At 35.4% G+C, this 19,758-nt stretch overlaps 2 protein-coding genes across 4 annotated transcripts in view; one reads left to right on the top strand and one right to left on the bottom strand.

Moving 5' to 3' along the window:
- The window catches only part of LOC117314894 (tropomodulin-1-like), a 29,931-nt gene extending 22,453 nt beyond the window's left edge, over window positions 1–7,478 (bottom strand). The window contains 1 exon segment of the mRNA XM_033868989.1: window positions 7,394–7,478. The gene's annotated coding sequence lies outside the window, so the exon portion shown is untranslated.
- A 175-nt stretch (window positions 7,479–7,653) lies between these two features.
- LOC117315008 (dynein heavy chain 6, axonemal-like) overlaps window positions 7,654–19,758 on the top strand; it is a 66,283-nt gene continuing 54,178 nt past the window's right edge. The window contains exons 1-13 of one of the 3 annotated variants that reach the window (XM_033869130.1): window positions 7,654–7,760; window positions 9,565–9,793; window positions 10,784–10,853; window positions 11,352–11,558; window positions 12,913–13,021; window positions 13,351–13,486; window positions 14,000–14,147; window positions 14,386–14,508; window positions 14,975–15,109; window positions 15,560–15,695; window positions 16,039–16,174; window positions 17,837–18,026; window positions 19,202–19,261. In XM_033869130.1, coding sequence (XP_033725021.1) covers window positions 9,582–9,793; window positions 10,784–10,853; window positions 11,352–11,558; window positions 12,913–13,021; window positions 13,351–13,486; window positions 14,000–14,147; window positions 14,386–14,508; window positions 14,975–15,109; window positions 15,560–15,695; window positions 16,039–16,174; window positions 17,837–18,026; window positions 19,202–19,261 — 1,662 coding nt within the window. In that variant the 5' untranslated portion in view covers window positions 7,654–7,760; window positions 9,565–9,581. Of the gene's footprint in view, window positions 7,761–9,564; window positions 9,794–10,783; window positions 10,854–11,351; window positions 11,559–12,912; window positions 13,022–13,350; window positions 13,487–13,999; window positions 14,148–14,385; window positions 14,509–14,974; window positions 15,110–15,559; window positions 15,696–16,038; window positions 16,175–17,836; window positions 18,027–18,585; window positions 18,601–19,201; window positions 19,262–19,758 lie in introns of all 3 variants that reach the window. The other 2 variants (XM_033869131.1, XM_033869132.1) reach the window with 2 other exon arrangements.

Below are 19,758 nucleotides of genomic sequence, written 5' to 3'. Positions count from 1 at the left end.
TATTATTACCAAAATGCAAGTAACCTATATACTGGACATAGTTAAATTCTATTTTTATCATGATATGTTTTAGGGACAAAACTCAAATGCTTTATAAACATTATAATGAGTTTGGTATATAGAATTAATCATGTTTACCATACCTGTACACAAGGTATATATATTAGCTTTCTAATTTTACTCTGTATAATTGTATGATATATAAAAGATGAGAGATTTAAATTCATTAACAATTTAAGTTGGATAATTCTTTACAAAATCTTCAGGGCTGGTAGCTAGTCTTTAGATGAACATTCTACGCAGTCAAGGTTTGCTACAGAGGAGAGTGCAGGCCGAAACAGTCTAAAACAGCTAGCTCCTACAGCTGTGTAAGGTTCCTACAAAATGGAATCTAGATCAAAATATTCTATAATATCCTCTCAGACACAAATTAACAACAGGATTTTACAAACCTTATTTTATGATAGATCCCAGTCACAGACACTTTTAAAGTCCAGAAAGTTTGGTGGAGAGGGGAAGGTGTAATATTCCGACCTTGGTGCAGTTTTTATATAGATGTGCCACTGTCTGGGATCAGGACGTCACTAATTCACCATGAAGAGCTCTTACAGTCTAGCTATATAACACTGCCTGGGATAGGGACGCTACATGTTAAGTGAAACGAGTACTCCTAATTACGATTTAGTGGAAGTAGACATCTGTACTGTACAGGTAATGTTAAATCTACCAACCTTAATTATTTCTGATAATGGAGCTAATTTTCTGTCTAAATTCTCTGCTCCAAGAGAAAATTTTACCAGGGATATATTTAGTTGATGGGGAGGCTGAGGCGCACTGTACATGTTGGTACTTCTCTCCCTGCAGCTATAAATAGCTGGTCTGGCACCATCATCACCTTACCTACAGGTTTCTATGGTAATGGTACACAGCTGTAATTCATTGAATAGTTACAATAATTAGACAATAGCTATTGTGTTACATTGTTGTTTAGTGATTCTTAAACAACAATTGCATGATGATTTAATATTTAGTGGAATCACTTTTTAACCATGTTATAACTATATGTACAAGAATATTAATGCTGATTATAGATTAATTTACTGTTCAGTAATTAAGATAACCATGGTCCACCAACATGTGTATCTGATCATCAACTCATGCAAATGAATGGATTGGATGTATGTATGCGTGTGGGTGGGAGTTAGTGGGGGGTTGGGGGGGCCATATAGTCATAGTGTGTGTAACATCTGCAAGTGTATACATGTCCCAGTAATCATGATGAGCCCTCAAGAAATTCCATAGACTGGTGAAGTCTATTCAACTTCTGAGTGACATAAATCATCATCAGCTAGTCATTGTACATACAGACATAAACAAAAGAGAACTGACCTCACAAACAGCTGTAAAGCCTATTGTTCTATACAATATATACCCTGTAGGTATATATACAGTTCCTATTATTTACCATGAGGTTTGACCTATTTAACATTCCTAGTATCAATCACCCATTTACAAAGTTGTAAAGTTTGCAATCAAATGTATTTAACAAAACTTGTTTCAATAATTATATTAACCATAATCTGCCAAATTCCAGCAAACAATATTACCTTTATAAACATAAAATTTCATTCCAATTTTTGTTTTTTGCAGAAAATGAATAATTCAAAACTAATTTTGATTATGATGATTTTAGTGAATAATTAATAAAAATGTGCCTCGCATGCAGGGAGGCTGTCCTTTAATGAACATAGCTGTTGATAGGATGTTTAAAAATACAAAACCAAACATTCCTAATTAATGAAGACCTCAAAATTCACTAAAATCTGTAAAAATGCAATATTTCATTCATGATTTTCCCCAAGCTTCTAATTTTACACTTTTGCCACACACAAAATTCCTATTTTCCACCAGCTGGCTATTTCCCAAAATGTCCTGGAAAACATGGTCATCTTTACTGTATTTTACCCTAAGGTTGAACACCTGGCCAAGAGAATGTAGCCATGGATGTACAGAATCTTATAAACATCTCATTAATCAACAGTTGTTAAGGCTACAATAATGACCCCAGGATACGGTATGTTATACTAAACTTGGCCTTTCTGTAATTAATAATGTGGAGAAGTTATATGCCTATGTTTGAAAAGGCAGATATTCATTTCTTCATCACAATGAATATTTCAAGATTCAATTCTCATAAGGGAAAAAAGTTTTGCCAAAAATCTATATTTATTAAAGTTTTTTCTGGTCACCATGACAACTAAAACAGGTGCTTGTTCAAGTTCTAATTAGATGCTGTATGTTACAATGTATATATATGCATATATACCAAATGACCTATTACTATAGAACTAACATCTGCTGATTTTGAACTGCATAAATTATTTATATAATGAACAGGTAAAAATTGTGACATTTTGTCCACCGATACATAAAAGAAGCCATATCTTTGATACATCAAGGTGACTGAAGGAGAAATAAAGGAGATTCGGTCATGCATGACCAATCACGAGCCTGCCGAAGGACAAACAAGGACACGAGCGCCCAACCTCAGCTTCAATTTTCCTAACCGTTACTTATAAGCTATATCACCTCTCTACGCAGCACATTACACCGTAAAATAGAGTATGACACGTACATCTCTTGAAAGTTAATTTATCAAAATTAAATCATATAATTTTTTTTTTCTAGAACTTCTTCCAGACCTTTAATATATATATAATCACAAGAGTTACTGGTAATGATCATGAGGGTCTATCATCTTTTATTTATTTATTTGTTTATTTAATTACTTGTACCATATGTACACCAACTAAGACGTTTTCTTATCAATTATAATAGGTCCTTCGAATTCACTCTTCAGCGAACTAATTATCGACCAAGGGGATCGTTTTCATAAACATACAATATTTTTCTTTATCTACTAAATTTGTGTAACTGTTCCATCTTCTATATGTCTATGGGTGATCGTATGTAATTTACCTGTGTCTTGATATAAAGGGGCAGATTGCCTCGAAAATTCGACAATTTACTTGTCTGTACTGTCATTCTTACTACACATACTTGACAAATAATTATATATACTGGTAGTGATATATATTTCAATAATTTATTTCTTGCTTCCTACTAATATTACACACAAAAGCTGTTCACACATATATTTCATAACCATAAAAGTTTAAGTATTGGATATATATACAAAATGCCATGGTCCCATGATCACAACTTAAAAATCTGGTGATGTATACGTATATATACGTATACGTATATAATCAATCCCTGTAGCAAAGGTGCTTTGTAAATAATGACATTGGGGTTGAATAATATATGCTTGGCCTGATTTCAATGAAGCATTTTGAATGTAAAGCAAAAGAAATGAAATAGACTCACTCATTTTCAAATATATATGATCAAGATACATATATATATAGCTTCAATGGGAGCTGATCAACATTTTTTTTTATCTAAAAATAGCACGCAGATCTTTCAGGTCCGGCATTTATTTTCACCTGCCTTTGACTCGATCTTTATCTGCTCAAAGCTAAAACATGTAATAGAGCTCATCATTGTGATTATATATAATTAGAGACTTAAACATCCTATAGATTAAGATTTCAAAATGCAAAAAATATTTAACTAGAATCATTTAATTTAAATGCTTTATATATGATGTATATTATATAATAGTCCAATAAAATCACATTTTTATTTAAATATTCTGGCCCAATAGACATTTGGGTTTTACATGTTCAGCCTTATATTATATAACAGGTCTAAATAATGATACATGTGTTTCACATATATTGCACTGGTCACACTGTCTGATTTGTAACTTGAGGAAAATCATTGACTCATATTTTCCATTTTTTAACAATGCAATTTATAAGTAGGTCAATGTTACTAAAGAGAACAACAAGATGGCGAATGCATCTCTCATTTCTCGATAATTTAAGCCCGTCTTACTTTTTACTTTTATCCAGCAACTTCCCATTTATCGTTATGGTCGAAAGTACATTTGATGCATCCAAAATTCTTTGATTGGCAACGGATTATTCACAGATTCAAACACCAAAAAGACCAACTCAACACTCATAACTTTGACAGAAGTTTTCGTCAGGACGTTGTTTCATCGGACAATTTAAGCTTGGATGGAATATTGAGATGGAATGATGTTAAAAAGTTTTAAAACATGTTCATTTAAACACTTACACATATTTAATAACTAGCATATCAACATTTTTTGTTGAAAAACGGCAAATGTTATTAATGTTATTTCTGTGTAAATTATATAATTCTTTCTGAACAACTTTCTTCTTCCTAATGTCTCCCTTGACAATGCCTCACTTTTGGCCTTTAGTTGAGTGCTCGCCCCTGTGAGGAAGGCTTTGGGTTCTGTCCCCTTGCCGAGACATACATATACCAGAGTCTTTAAAAATAATAGTTGCTACTCCTGCTTAGCACTCAGCATATTTGGAGTGGGACAACTGGTTTGCCCGTTGTCAGTATAATGTGACCGGGTGGGGTGTGCTGCTGGGTGTCTTCGGCAGTATGCTTCAGTGAGGTAGCACTATAAATCGGCAAAAGTTCCTGCCTATCACAAGGAGACTTAACACGAACATACCGCAGCTTCCCAAAACACACATACGCACTCACCACACGCATGCATGTCGCACGCACGGGAGGCCATCCTTAAATGACCTTAGCTGTTAATAGGACGTTAAACAAAATAAACCAAACCAAGCTTCAATTTTACGTGACTGTCCAGCTGATGTAAACACTGTCAAAGTTACATGTTGTACAAATTGGTCTATCAGTATCAATATTTCTAATATTAAGATTTTAAATCTTTTTCATGTATATACTGTATATATATGAAGAACAGGGATACTCCATCTGAGCGGTCACAAAATGTAGTGAAATATAAAGCTTGCCAGGCTTAAGGGTTTTAGCACATTTTGTGATCCCGAGGGTGTACATGTATACAGACATAATGAAAGAGTCTTTTTCTCTTTTTATCACTTCCAATTTTCAGGCAAAAATGTCTTCCACCCATCCAATTTCTTAATTTTTTAATTTCTTTGATGTTTTTGCCAAAAATACTTTTGACATTTTGACAGATCATACCCAAATTTGGCAAACTATAAGTTTGCACAAAAATTTCATTCCTTTTATGGTTCATAATTCAGTGATGAACAAATGAATTTGTCAATAAAAATTGCCATAACTTGACCGACTTTTGACGTGGCAGTGATTAAAGTGTCAACATTCCAGAAAAAGAAGTTCTTTCAGCAATACTATGAACAGTCAATGAGGAAATGAGTTTTTCAATTTTACATATAATTTGATTTGCAATCTGATGCATTTGATAATTTCAAGGAACACATTGTACTTTTCATTGCCAATATTTTTACAAAATTCTACATCACTGTTGTTGTTATTATTTCTCATCCACAATCTGTATAATACTCTCATAAATTGGTACAGAAATCCAGTATTTGAAACATGTCAACGTAATCCAAAACTAAAGCCATTGTTCAAAGTTGTAACATAACAGACCAGTCAGTATGTAACTTTTGGTTTCGTTTACTTTAGCATAAATATCACCGGCAAACGTTGAAATTCAAATTGAAACTGAAACAAGTCACTTGATACGCCATCATACGGGAGACAAAAAATACGTCAACTTATCTTTATTAGCATATGACTACCAGCGAAGGCGACAAACTGCCGCCTTCATATCGAGGTTTTCTTTATTTGGAGGCCCTTTTTTACTTTTCCAATTCCAAAATATTTCCATACTAAAGGTACTCGCGCCTGGGTGGTTGAATAATTCCGCCTCATGTGTCACCGTCTCAAGTGCCTCCATTTTGTTCAAGCGTATGAGTTAAACAGACGCTTTATAACTGTATATAATTTGAGTGCGTGAAGCGTTTTCGTGACCGGAACAGTGACTAACACAGAAACCAACACATGGCACTTATTCCGGAAACGCAGCACTTTTTACCGGAAATATTTTCAATGGAAATTTCACTAATCGATTATGAATTTAATAATCGATTGTCGCTGTATTTTGGTAATTTCGATTAATTTTCGATTATAATCGATAATCGGCCCACCACTAATATCGATTAATCACAATATCTTTTATCAATTAAGATGTATACATAATTTGTATTATTATACCTCATTAGCCAAAAGGCATCACGTGGAAGGGGGATAAAACATCATATCTCCCTGAGGCGCGTGAGCCAGGGAGATAAATGTCATATCTCCCTGGACCGCGTGCCCCAATGGCGACCCCAACATTCTGTTGCGAGGAGTTGTCTCCCTTCCAGTTATTTATAAATGGCAGACGAACAGAAACACAAACGTTTTCGTGCAGTCGAAGAAGCAGAAAAAGATGAAATTCTGTAAAACAAGATGGCTCAGAACATGAAAATATCAACAAATGTACACGCCAACTGTCAATAACACCATGACTTGGATTCGTATCAATTGAGTGACCGGGATCACAGGGGTTTGTGATATTGTGATAAAAATGTTCATATCTTCAGTTTATTTTTGAGTATCATCATTACTGATTATATTTCGGTATAATAAACAATTGATGGCCCTAGATGCAGGTTAATATGAAGGTTTGTTTACCCTCAGCTCTCATATTTCCCTCGGCCAAGCCCTCTGGAAATATGAATCCTTTCGGGTAAACAAAACCTCATATTACCCTGCATCCAGGGCCATAAATGCATATTAATGAACATCTATAATGATTTAAATATCTTAATTATTTTATATTATTAATTCATTGTTTAAAGTTCTATTCTTGACTTTTTTGTGTTTTTTTGGGTTCTGTTTTTATTTGTTAATTTGTGCCGCCCCTATTTTTCTTTCATGGGATATCGATACACTGGGTAAAGCCACCACAATTTTTTATTAAGATAAACGTAATCTGATATGAAATTTGTGTGAACATTTCCATGTTCAGTTGCATAAATATGTAACAATTATTCCTGAGTTTGTGATCTTTATTTTACAGCTTACTTTTTACCCGAATAAACATTTATCGTCTTTAAATGTTGTCAAGTTATACATGCGAACGTTAAACGCTGTGCAAAATTCTGAACAATTCAGTTGTATATACACATGAATATTTGAAACGTAAAGACGCCAACGTTGGTCATCAATCGTAAGAAAATAATGGTTCCGGTTTATGTTTGATCATGATGATCAGTCACCGTTTATTATGATTCAGCGGTACGGCATCTTCACTTGATTCGTGCTAACCAACAAATTTTAAATAATTGTGAAAAAGCAAATATGCATTATACAAGGAAATACCCCAAAGACTCATATTGTGTGAAGCAATGTTACTTGAAATATACAGATTCGTTTACATTACCTTAAATAACAGGATGTAGTCAACTTCAGTTCAGAAATTCCTTCCCCAGCAAGACACTACAGAATGACCTTCACCTTTATCAATTTCCGTAAGATATACACATCTCGTCTCGGCGAGAGATAGCCAACATTTTTTTCTTGAAATATTATTAATAATCGTTATTGTGTTTTCTATAGAAATTGAAATCATTAACTTCCTGCTTTTTCTGGAGAATTTATACAATAATAAAATGTTAAGTTTAGTCGTTGCCAAGCGATCAAGAAGCAACATGGCGGCGGCTTACATGAAAACAACGTTCGGAAATGTGTAGATTATGCCGTGTAGCTTCAAATAACATAACATAGGAAGGTTTATTTGTATTGACAAGGTATGGTATAGATCAAACATATGCTAAACTATATAGAAATATATTTTAATGTTGTAAACACATGAAATATATCGAATATAAAGGGGAAATGTTCCTTTGTAAAGTAAAATTTCAATGAATTTACATAAATTTTGATAAACTCTGGAATGGTAGGGCGATATGACGCAAATCATGAAAAACATTTTGTCATTGCCTTGTGTTTGTAAGTAAGGGTAGTTAGACAGATGACATTATTGCCTATTGTTTTCCCAACAGTTTGAAAAGTAGAAAAGAATCAAATAATGTTGGCACTTTTTTTGGGCAAGGTGCTTTTAGGGAATAGTGCCAACAAAAATGGTTATCGAATTTTTTTATCAGATTTATGTATGTGTGGATTTTTCATATAACTTGTTTGTATTTGATGGGTTTCAGAATCTGAATTTCTGAAACCTGATATGATTATATTCTCATTGCATGTATACTCTCCATGAAAATAACCCATGTTATATATGTAGATCAACATTTAGATAATCTTAAATTCACATTTGTTGCCAAAACTTGTGCGTCATTGCTATTTTAATAATACACCATTATAGTGTATCAGCCAAGTTTTCCATTTACAAGTATAATTTTTTGTTATTTTGCCCATATACATTTATCAAATGCGCATGCACATACAAAAATATATGTACCTGTAGGGACAGTCCAAATTATTCTGTCATTTTATCAACTTTTTCCTATCAGTCTGGCATCGATAAGCTGAGTCAGAATAATGTAGGTATTATGATACTTAGTGTGTCGTGATTTCTTGAATTGAAATTTGTTACAAGAAATTTGGCCCATAAACTGTCATACCATCATGATCACTGATATTTGATCCAGTTACTAACTATTAAGTGATCTTTTTTAAAAGTATATGGTCCCATAATGAATGGTTATACAGATTTTATATTTTTTGTACACTGTTCCATTTAAATGTGAACTTATCATATTACATAATATGATTGGCAAGGGTTCTCTATATTGATTAGATAAAAATCATGATTCTATTGATCTGTCTTGTGTCAATACAAGTTAATTTCCTCAAAATTCCCATTTATATTTAATTATCTATGTAATGGAATTTCATTTAGTTTATAGTGGTGCTGTCAATTGACCCGACCCCCCCCCCCCCCAGTACGAACAATATTTTCATTAATTCTTCCAATTACAGACTAAATCTTGGTGACTACATATACAAGTACTTATATTATAAACTTTTGAGACTGAGAGGCTTCCTTTTACGATAAAGAACCTGGGTTTTTGTAGTTGTCTTCAGGTGCAAAAACTTCACGAAGGAGGTATCAGTAATGTAAAAGTGGAGAGTATAATGTCATCTGTCTACCTGGTGTGAATTTCCTTTTTGCCTAGTGGTTGGATATCATGGGGTCTTGACTTCTTTCTTCATGGTCAAGTTGATTTTTAAGATAAATTTTTTCTTGCTTTTTTGAAAGAGAGAGAATATTTTTCATTACTGACTAAACAGGACATATCTGATATTGATATTAGATTAATATGATCATTCATACTCTGTCTCAATTGTGACTTCATACTTTTTGTAATGAGTTTTCGTGAATGCGAAACCTTTCAAAAATTGTATATCACTTTTAAAATATACAGTCAATTGTTCAAAAAACATAAACATGAATGTCAAAATAAAAAACTTTGAGGTATTTCTGAAAATATCATTGAAATGTTATTGCGTTTCCTTATTTTTTAATCAAATATAGTTTAACTTAAATAGAATTCCATAAATTTAAATATTTTTTTGTTTATTTATTTGTAGAACAATCCAACAGTAGGATGTCCTACGGACCACAGCCAACCCGCCACAGTATGAATGGGGCCTTTGGAACCCCACTTATGGATGGCATGGAGGTGAACGGCACATCACAGAATGGTCACATGACAAGCAGTCAGCCAATGGGCTTGAGGACTATTGATCCAGAGGCTTTGAAGAGTCGCTTATATTCATATGCCCCACAACAATCTAAAGGAAATTCCAAAGCTCTACAGTAAGTTTGTTATAAGGCCACCCTTAAAAATATCTTGGTTTGCTGTAACCCGACTGGGGGTTTTACATATGGGTAGGTAGGTAGGGCTGAAATGTTTTTTTTATTCAGTTCTTAAAACAGTTTTTCAAACTTTAATTGGAAAACAAACCAGAATATAGAAATCATTATTTATTTTGTGTTCTTAAACAAAAGAAACACATACCAACCTTATTTGAGTTTGGGGGATGTAAGTTTCAAACTTGCACAGCAACTTCTGGACATAAATATCCAGAACGGTCAAATCGTTAAAAAATAATGTTTTGTTATTCACAATAAATTTTTTAAGTCGGTACATTTTTTTCTGGGTCGGGCGGGTTACAACAAACCAACTATATTTTCATTTTGGCCTATTATCTCCCTTGGATTGACCTAGATTTGTATGACAGCTGTCATCAATGAAGCAGAGGATGCTTCCTCTTCTGGAGCGTCTGGTCTCATTCTTCATTTACTTGGTGTCCATACAAATCTATAATTTTGTTCGTACTTCATCAAATTTTTATTCATTTTTAGTAAGAATTACAATTTTGTTTGCATATTGGTATTCTTTATTTTATTTTTTAACTACCATATATTATAAGCAACTAATGGGTGGTCAGGTGGCGCAGTGGTAACACATGCCTTTCACTTAGGCGGCCGGGGCTCCATTCCTGGATCAGACATGAAAAGGTTTATGGTCATCTGTTTGACTATGTGGGGTTTCTTTGGGTTCTTCCCACAGTAAGACCCCTCACATGCTTCCATTCGGGCCAACAAGAGTGCTCAATATAAGTTAATATTTAACTTGTTTCGCAACTGTTGTAAAATAAATAAAGTTTACATAAATTTGCAAGCAATAATGATCATGCTTTAATTCTAATAAAATATTTTTTTGTTCACAATTGAATTTAGCTTTCAAAACGTAATTGTAATTATATATTTTAATTATGAACACACCCAATGATCTGTTTACAGTTTTGGGAGAGTCACAGTCGCTCAGAAGAAGAAGGCAAATATTCCCCGCGCCACAAAGCTGGAACCAGTGGTATGTTTCAAGTGGATCCTTCTAAATTTATAAATCAGGAAAAATCCCTGTAGCTATATTTCCTTACCTCCACATTTGACAAATTCTGTTTTAGAATTAAACTAGCTTTATAATGTAATTTGTTTTACTAATTAAGCTTAAGGATACTTTTGAAACAGTTAAATGTAGTTTAAAACAAACATTTCCTCATCTTTGGCCTTAGAATAAAAAATATAAAAAAAAAACAGAGATATGAAACAGATATGTTTTTGTATTTGTCCTAATATACCGTAAAAACCAGTGTACTTTGCGCAGGTACTTTTTGGGATTGAAAATGCTGAAAAAAAACTTCTCTACCTGTATAATTTGCGCACCCCCAACTTTAAACTTTATTTCAGTACAAAAAAAAACTGCGCAAATTACACAAGTTTTTACGGTATATATATATATATAGTGAAATGACAATTATTTTATTATCACGGCTGAGCCTTGATTTTTGTGTGTGTTTCTCTGTACCAGCCTAGTCTACAGAAATACCAGGAGAGGAACCAGCCAGAGTTCTTGCAGAGGAAATTCCGGAATGAACAGGTCTCTAAGGGAACACTTATCCAGAAGGATGAGCCTGTCCCCAAAAAGATACGACGACAGGGATCTGTGGATCCCCTGGAAAGGAGTGCTACGGAGTCACCCCTACCGGAGCTTCCAGAGGACCTTAAAACCAAACAGGTTAGCAACATAAGTCATGGAATAAGGGGTTGTATTGAGGGTATAGAGGGGGAGGGTGTGTGGAAGGGGATATATTGGGAGTATAGAGGGGGAGGGTGTGTGGAAAGGGATGTATTGGGGGTATAGAGGGGGAGGGTGTGTGGAAGGGGACGTTATGTGGCAGTGAGGGTATAGAGCGGGAGATGCCATTGTATGTACTAGGGGGGGGGGGGGGGGTGTGTTGTAAGGGGATATATTGGGGGTATAGAGGGGGAGAGTGTAAGGGATGTATTGGGGGTATAGAGGGGGAGGGTGTGAGGGGATGTATTGGGGGTATAGAGGGGGAGGGTGTGAGGGGATGTATTGGGGTATGGAGGGGGAGGGTGTAAGGGGATGTATTTGGGGTATAGAGGGGGAGGGTTTATGTAAGGGGATGTATTGGGGGTATTGAGGGGGAGGGTGTATGTTAGGGGATGTATTGGGGGTATTGAAGGGGAGGGTGTATGTAAGGGGATGTATTGGGGGTATAGAGGGGGAGGGTGTAAGGGGATGTATTTGCGGTGCTTTCTTGGGGTCTGGCGGGGCGGGGTTGGGGTGTTTGGGTTGGGGCTTGGGTTTGGGGTTCGCGGGGGCGGGGTGTGCGGGGCTTTGGTTTTTGTGTTGGGGTTGCTTCTGTTCGGGTTTTTTTTTTTTTTGGTTTGTGGTTTTTGTGGCTTCTTGGGTTCCTCCGGGGCGGGTTTTGTGTTCTTGGGGTTTTGGCTTTTTTTCCCGTTTTTCTTTTCTTTTGTTTGGGTTTTTTTTGGGGGGCCCTTTTTTTTTCTTTTTCTTTTTTTTCCTTTTCTTCCTTTTTTTTTTCCTTGGGGGTTCTTGTCCCTTCTGTTTTGGTCTCCGGTTGGGGCTTTGGGGGTTGAGGGTGGGGGGATTAGGGGTTTGGGGGGGGGGTGTGGGGTGTTGGGTTAGGGGGGGTTCGTAGGTGTTGGGGTTAGGGGCGGGTTGGGGTGGGTTGGGGGTGGGGTTGGGGGGGTTGGGGGGGGGGTTTGGGGGGGTTGGGGGTGGGCAGGGTAGTGAGAGAGGATGTATTGCGGGGTAGAGAGGGGCGAAGGGCCCTGGGACGGAGGATGTATTGGCGGGGTATAGAGGGAGGAGAGGTTTCTGTGAGGGGAGTATTGTATTTGGGGTATAGAGGGGAGGAGGCAGAATAAACTGCATTCATTAATTTCTATTTATTCAATTATTTTTAAATTCAATATGATACAAGAAATATATTGGCTTGTAATATATAAACTTCTTTTTCTAGTCATGTTCTCATGAGTGCCTTTTTCTATATTTGTTAAGATAAAATGCATTTATTTGTTTTCATCTTCTTTTGTTTTAGGAATCCCTTATACGAATGCCTACTCCTCCGAAATCTCCAAAACCTGCGTCCCCTCGAAGCAGGATTCATGCCCAGGGACCAAAAATCCCGACCTCTACTAAGCCAAAAAGTATGTTTACTTGTATCAGTTTTCTTAGTCCGTCTTTTAAACTGGAATGGTTTTCTGAATATTTTTCAAACATGAGTTATACAACAATTATATCTTTATTACAAATAAAATATTTTCCTATAACTTTTTGAGAAATTCCAAGCAACACATTTTGTTAAAAGTAAAAGATACAGCTTATGTATAAATGACTTAATCAATTTTTAATTAATTTAGAAAAGAAAAAAAAAAAACATGGTGGAATGATTTCTAAATCAGTCATGTACCAAAACAGGGGACATAACTCTATGTGTTGTTTCTGTTGTTATTGTATGTATGTGGTTTTTGTGCAGTGTTGGAGTCGTTTGAGGGACTCAGTGATGCTCAGGAAATCATAGACATCATCAAGGCAGACAGAGGGGTGGGGTTTATGTACCTGAGCCCCGCCGTGCCAAAAACATCGGTCAAGTACCACTACTACAACCTCAAGTAAGTCTGGCTTCATACAAAAAAAGTAAAGTTCAACTTCACGAAAAGTTAAACATCAACTTCATTTTAACTTAAATGTTAACTTCAAGTTAAGTTAAATATAAATTTAAAGTAAATTTAAACATCAACTTCAAGTCAAATTAAACATTAATTTCAATTAAAGTTAAACATCGATTTCAATTAAAGTTAAACATCAACTTCAAGTATATATTAAATTTTTAATTAAACATCTGAGTGTGAACTTCAATTAAAGTTAAATGTCAATTTCAAGTTAAGTCAAACACCAACTTCAAGTAAAATTTGAATATTAACTTCAAATAAGGTCAAACATCAACTTCAAGTAAATTTAATTAAACATCTGAGTGTGAACTTCTAGTCAAGTTAAACATCAATTTCAAGTTAAGTCAAACATCAACTTCAAGTAAATTTAAACGCCAAATTCAATTAAAATCAGATATCAACTTCAAAATAAATATGAAATCAACTTAAACTTGTGACCTTACGTGACTTCAGGGTCGTGGACCATGAAAATATCAACAAGGCCGACTACTGTACGATTAGTCAGCAGGGCGCTGCCCGTATGAGGTGTGACGACGAAACCGAATTTGTCACGCTGGACCGCTGGGAACAAGAATATCACTATTTCCAGAAACTCATCAAGGTAAAAGGGGAGCTTACGACTGTGAAATCCTGGATGATAAAGTACCCATAAAATTATTTAAAGTGGCTTTAATTAATTTTGTTCTTATTTAACTTTCATTGTGTATATTGTAATTACCTGTCATAAGTTCATTTCAGATATGAACTTTCGCACTGTTCAGGGAGTCATCTTTATTAATTCTGTTCGTATTTAAATTTTATTACATAAATTGTGATTAACTATCATTCATATATTTCAGATCCGAACATTTGCACTGTTCAGGAAGTGGAAAGCGTTTAATGTGTGGCGTAAAAACGTGAGAACCAAACGACTACAAGCCTGCACTAAATCACTAAACGAGAACCTCTTCATTGTCAACCCGGTATGTCGATCTTCCATTTAGAAAAAAATGTTAAATTACTTTTAAATTTTCAGATGTTTTAAAAATATAAAATATACAGTTACGTAAATTTTAACTTTGATTATAGAGTCAAAAGGTAAATATAGGTATATTCCCTACTTTCTTAAAAGTTTTGAGGAAACCTTGAAAATGAAACTGAAAAGAAGAAGAAAATAAACCTTTACAGTGTTTAATTTTTATAATTTATACTGCATTTATTATCCAAAGGCAAACCATACATGTAAAAACAAATTGTTTTCATTGTATATTTTCTCACCTTAGGACAATGGCAAAAAATTCTTTAAAACTGTCATTCTTTATACAAAGAATTTTTAAATTATTTGTGATTTTTGTTATATTTGGATTTCAACGTTATTAAATAATTCAAAGAGTATTAAAGTTAATTTTGTATCAAATAAATTAAACCAAATAAAATATTTATTTCCAGTCGTTGCGGCCAGCGCTGCTGAACGTACGTGAGATGTGTCATCGTATCAGTGATATGGGTCTCTGTAAGGTGGAGAAAGGCAACACTTACACACTCACTGACTTTAAGGACGCTCAGTTCAAACAGCTTGAGGAGGTACTTTTCTAAGTCATTTGATTTTTTGCTTTTTTTGTTTTTGTTTTTGTTTGTTTATTTTTTTGTCTTTTCATGAATTAAACATCAATCTGTCATTATTTTTAAGTTTTCAGTATATATATATATAATAGATAATAAATCGTTTTTATCCTTACGGAGGAATTATAAAAGTAAAATTAAAAAAATAATCATTAACAAATGATCTTTGCATTTACAGCCAAACTTCATTATCTTCAATTCTAATAACATGAAGAACTCAAAGTAAAAATGCAATTTTATATAAAATATACTTAGTTACCTTGAATAATCTTGATTTAATTCTCAAAGTCTTTTCATGACCCCATTGACTTTTAGATACAGAATGTTATTTAAGCGAATTGAAACAAAAGAGTTATGATATTGGATCTTTACAAACATTATAGATGTACACCTGCAATCTTTGTTTGACAGGTTGCAGGCCGTCTGACTGAGTTCCGTGAGCTTGTGAAGGAGGTCGTACGCAGCGCATGTAGAACAGCTCTGCTGGAAGCTGGTTTCACACCAGACGATTACTTCTATGATGGGGCAGAGAGTCCTGGGCTCATGGGTAAGAACACATAATGATATCTGATCATTTAAACTTGTATAAAGTAAAATGTTAATTTGATAACTGTTACTAGGTAATTTTTTACTGTTCCAAGGTGATTGTTGATGGTTGCTAGGTGATTGTTGACTGTTGCTTTTAGATTGCTGACTGTTGCTAGGTGATTGTTGACTGTTGTTAGGTGATTGTTTACTGTTGCTAGGTGATTGTTGACTGTTGCTAGGTGATTTTTTACTGTTTCTTTTAGATTGTTGACTGTTGCTAGGCGATTGTTGACTGTTGTTAGGTGATTGTTTACTGTTGCTAGGTAATTCTCTGTTGTCATGCAGTTGTTAACTGTTGCTAGGTGATGCTGCTCCTGGGACATCCTCCAGCTATCTCATGCCCAGTAACTATGATATGGACATATATGGGGAGGCTCCAGACAGGATGACCTACACAGAACAGGCCAACAAGCGCTCCCATTGTAAACAGCTCACAAAGTAAGTCAGACAATACTGTTTGTTTCACTGTGAAAATAACACTTTGTGCTCAACAAATATTGTCCAGTACACATCTCAAAATCACTGAATATTTTCTACCTAAATATCTTCCTATGTTCTAAGTAAGCATTTCCCTAAGTCACCAGTAAACCTCTCCCTAAATCACAGTAAACATCTCCCTAAGTCACCAGTAAACATCTCCCTAAATCACAGTAAACATCTCCCTAACTTCTCAATAAACATCCCCTAAATCACCAGTAAACATTTCCCTAAGTCACCAGTAAACATCTCCCTAAATCCCCAGTAAACATCTCCCTAAGTCCCCATTAAACATCTCGCTAAATCCCTAGTAAACATCCCCCTAAGTCTCCAGTAGACATCTCTAAGTCCCCAGTAGACATCCCCCTAAGTCCCCAGTAAACATCTCCCTAAGTCTCCAGTAAAAAACTCCCTAAGTCACCAGTAAACATCTCCCTAAGTCTCCAGTAAACATCCCCCTAAGTCACCAGTAAACATCCCCCTAAGTCCCCAGTAAACATCTCCCTAAGTCCCCAGTAAACATCTCCCTAAGTCCCCAATAAACATCCCCCTAAGTCACCAGTAAACATCTCCCTAAGTCCCCAGTAAACATTTCCCTAAGTCCCCAGTAGACATCCCCCTAAGTCCCCAGTAAACATCTCCCTAAGTCTCCAGTAAACATCTCCCTAAGTCACCAGTAAATATCTCCCTAAGTCTCCAGTAAACATCCCCCTAAGTCTCCAGTAAACATCTCCCTAAGTCTCCAGTAAACATCTCCCTAAGTCCCCAATAAACATCTCCCTAAGTCCCCAGTAAACATCCCCCTAAGTCCCCAGTAAACATCTCCCTAAGTTACCAGTAAACATAAGTCCCCAGTAAACATCTCCCTAAGTCACCAGTAAACATCTCCCTAAGGGGCCGCGGTGGCCGAGTGGTTAAGGTGTACCGACACTTTATCACTAGCCCTCCACCACTGGGTTGCGAATTCGAAACATACGTGGGGCAGTTGCCAGGTACTGACCGTAGGCCGGTGGTTTTTCTCCAGGTACTCCGGCTTTCCTCCACCTCCAAAACCTGGCACGTCCTTAAAATGACCCTGGCTGTTAATAGGACGTTAAACAAAATCAAACTAAACCCTAAGTTACCAGTAAACATCTCCTTAAGTCACCAGTAAACATCTCCCTAAGTCCCCAGTAAACATCTCCCTAAGTCTCCAGTAAACATCTCCCTAAGTCCCCAGTAAACATCTCTCTAAGTCTCCAGTAAACATCTCCCTAAGTCACAAGTAAACATCTCCCTAAGTCCCCAGTAAACATCTCCCTAAGTCCCCAGTAAACATCTCCCTAAGTCTCCAGTAAACATCCCCCTAAGTCTCCAGTAAACATCTCCCTAAATCTCCAGTAAACATCTCCCTAAGTCACCAGTAAACATCTCCCTAAGTCTCCAGTAAACATCTCCCTAAGTCACCAGTAAACATCTCCCTAAGTTCCCAGTAAACATCTCCCTAAGTCCCCAATAAACATCTCCCTAAGTCCCCAGTAAACATTCCCCTAAGTCTCCAGTAAACATCTCTTGAAGTTCCTAGTAAACATCTCTAAGTCACTGAATGTTTTTTCACTGATGCTGACCTTTGACCTTTTGTAGCTTTATCCGTTTGGCTGATTACCTCATTGTAAACACCATGCATGTTCTGGCTGTAAACTCGGTGTCCACACTGTTGAACTACCTCACTGAACAGTTGTCGTCCACGCCAACCATCGCTCAGATCCAGGCATATGCTGATGAGGCTAAGGAGGAAGCTGACAAGCTGATCGAGGATGCAGATGCTGAGAAGGTAAAAACTTCACACATATATCGCACACATTGAAAATTACACATGTGCAGTTAGCAGACAAATATCGCACACATTCAAATTACACATGTGCCGTTAGCACACATATGATCAACTTCTGTGAAACACTTTTGTTCGCAGCTTCATGACACTTAACACTTGTGATGAACTTGTGTTTGATCTACAGATTTCAGCATGTCGTTTATTTTGCTGTGTTTCAGTAAACTCATGTTTTGGATAATTCTAATATGCCGCTATATACATTGTATGTGATTTCATTAAACATTAAATTATGATTGTTTTCTGGTGTACCAAAGCTCAAAATAATCAAAAAAATAAAATTCAAAATCCTTAATGTTGGTGAATAAATTTAAGGTATATTATGTTTATTATAGTAATACAATCAAATTCTGGGTCTCTACCATTAGCTGATTTGATGATTAACTTATATGATTTGATTGATGTCTAAATATAGACAACCAATCACAATATTGGAGACATCCATGGTTAGGGTATTTGACCAATGAGGAGAAGTTTGACATGTCAGTGTCAATTTTTACAGGCGAAGCATGCAGAAGTAAGACCAATTTAGATTTCATGTTAGAAACCGTTTTTATAGCAGTCAATTAACACTCTGCCTAATTAATTTTCTGATGATGTCATAAGACGTTCCATATCCCAATATTACATTTTGTCCCAGGTTTGTTGCCAACGTTTTAAATGTTACCCAATAAGTCCCAGTCTGTTATGCCCTGTATGTCCCATAAGTCCATTCAAAGTCCCAACTATGTTTGAATTAACAATCTGTGTCATAAATATGTTTGAATTAATCTTAACAAGTTTTGTAACAGTAATGTTGATACTGTAGACTGCTTTGATTTCTCAGAATAAAATGTTTAAATCAGCTTTGGTTCTTAAAACAAAAAGATAAGAAATGAATTTCATTTACATACCTTAAAATAATAAGGCATTGTATGATTTAATTATCATTTATCAGAAAGACAACAGATTGACAGATTTGAATGTTTTAGGGTGAAATAAACATGAACCTCTGAAATTGAAGCACAAAGCAGTACTCAACATTACATCCGTGTCTCTGATATGTTTGAATCAAATGAGTGTTTGTAACCAGTGTGAAGTTATACTAAAATTTGGAGTCACATGACATGGTCTTTCAGTCTAAAAAGGATGAGAAAGAAAAAGTGAAAGAAGTTCAAAGTTCAGAAACAATGGCTACGGTAGGTGTTTTACCTTTGACCTCTGGAAAGGTCAAAGGTTATCATTTCTTAACAGTTGACTCCCGAAATGTCAAAGGTCACCTTTTATGACCTCTGGATGTGAAAGGTCAGCTTTCTTTGACCTACGTCATATCATTGGTCTCTTTGACCTTTCGATGTTCAGTTAATAATTTTTCTGTTTCTGAGTTATCTACCTTAGTTGCTAACATTAGCGAGTTATTCATATAGAAAATTATTAACTTTGAACTTCCTACCTTCTACTTCAGACTCGTAGATATAATAGGCTAGGTATGAAAGAATTAGTCCAATACAAATGGCCTTGACATCTTTGAAAAATTAATTTTTAAAATTTTTTTTTTAATTTTTTATTTTCTAATTTAACTCATTTAAAAATGAAGGAACCATATGAATTGTTTATAATAATTGAGGTGAAAATGCTTTTCGTTTTCATTTTCAATGAAAACATTTGAATGTACATTTTGTGTTTCAATTGTTAA

Source organism: Pecten maximus, chromosome 17 (genome assembly GCF_902652985.1).
Source record: "Pecten maximus chromosome 17, xPecMax1.1, whole genome shotgun sequence".
NCBI classification, from domain to species: Eukaryota; Metazoa; Mollusca; class Bivalvia; order Pectinida; family Pectinidae; genus Pecten; species Pecten maximus.
The sequence above is the reverse complement of the archived record's forward strand: the minus strand, read 5'-3'. Positions and strand labels throughout refer to the sequence as shown.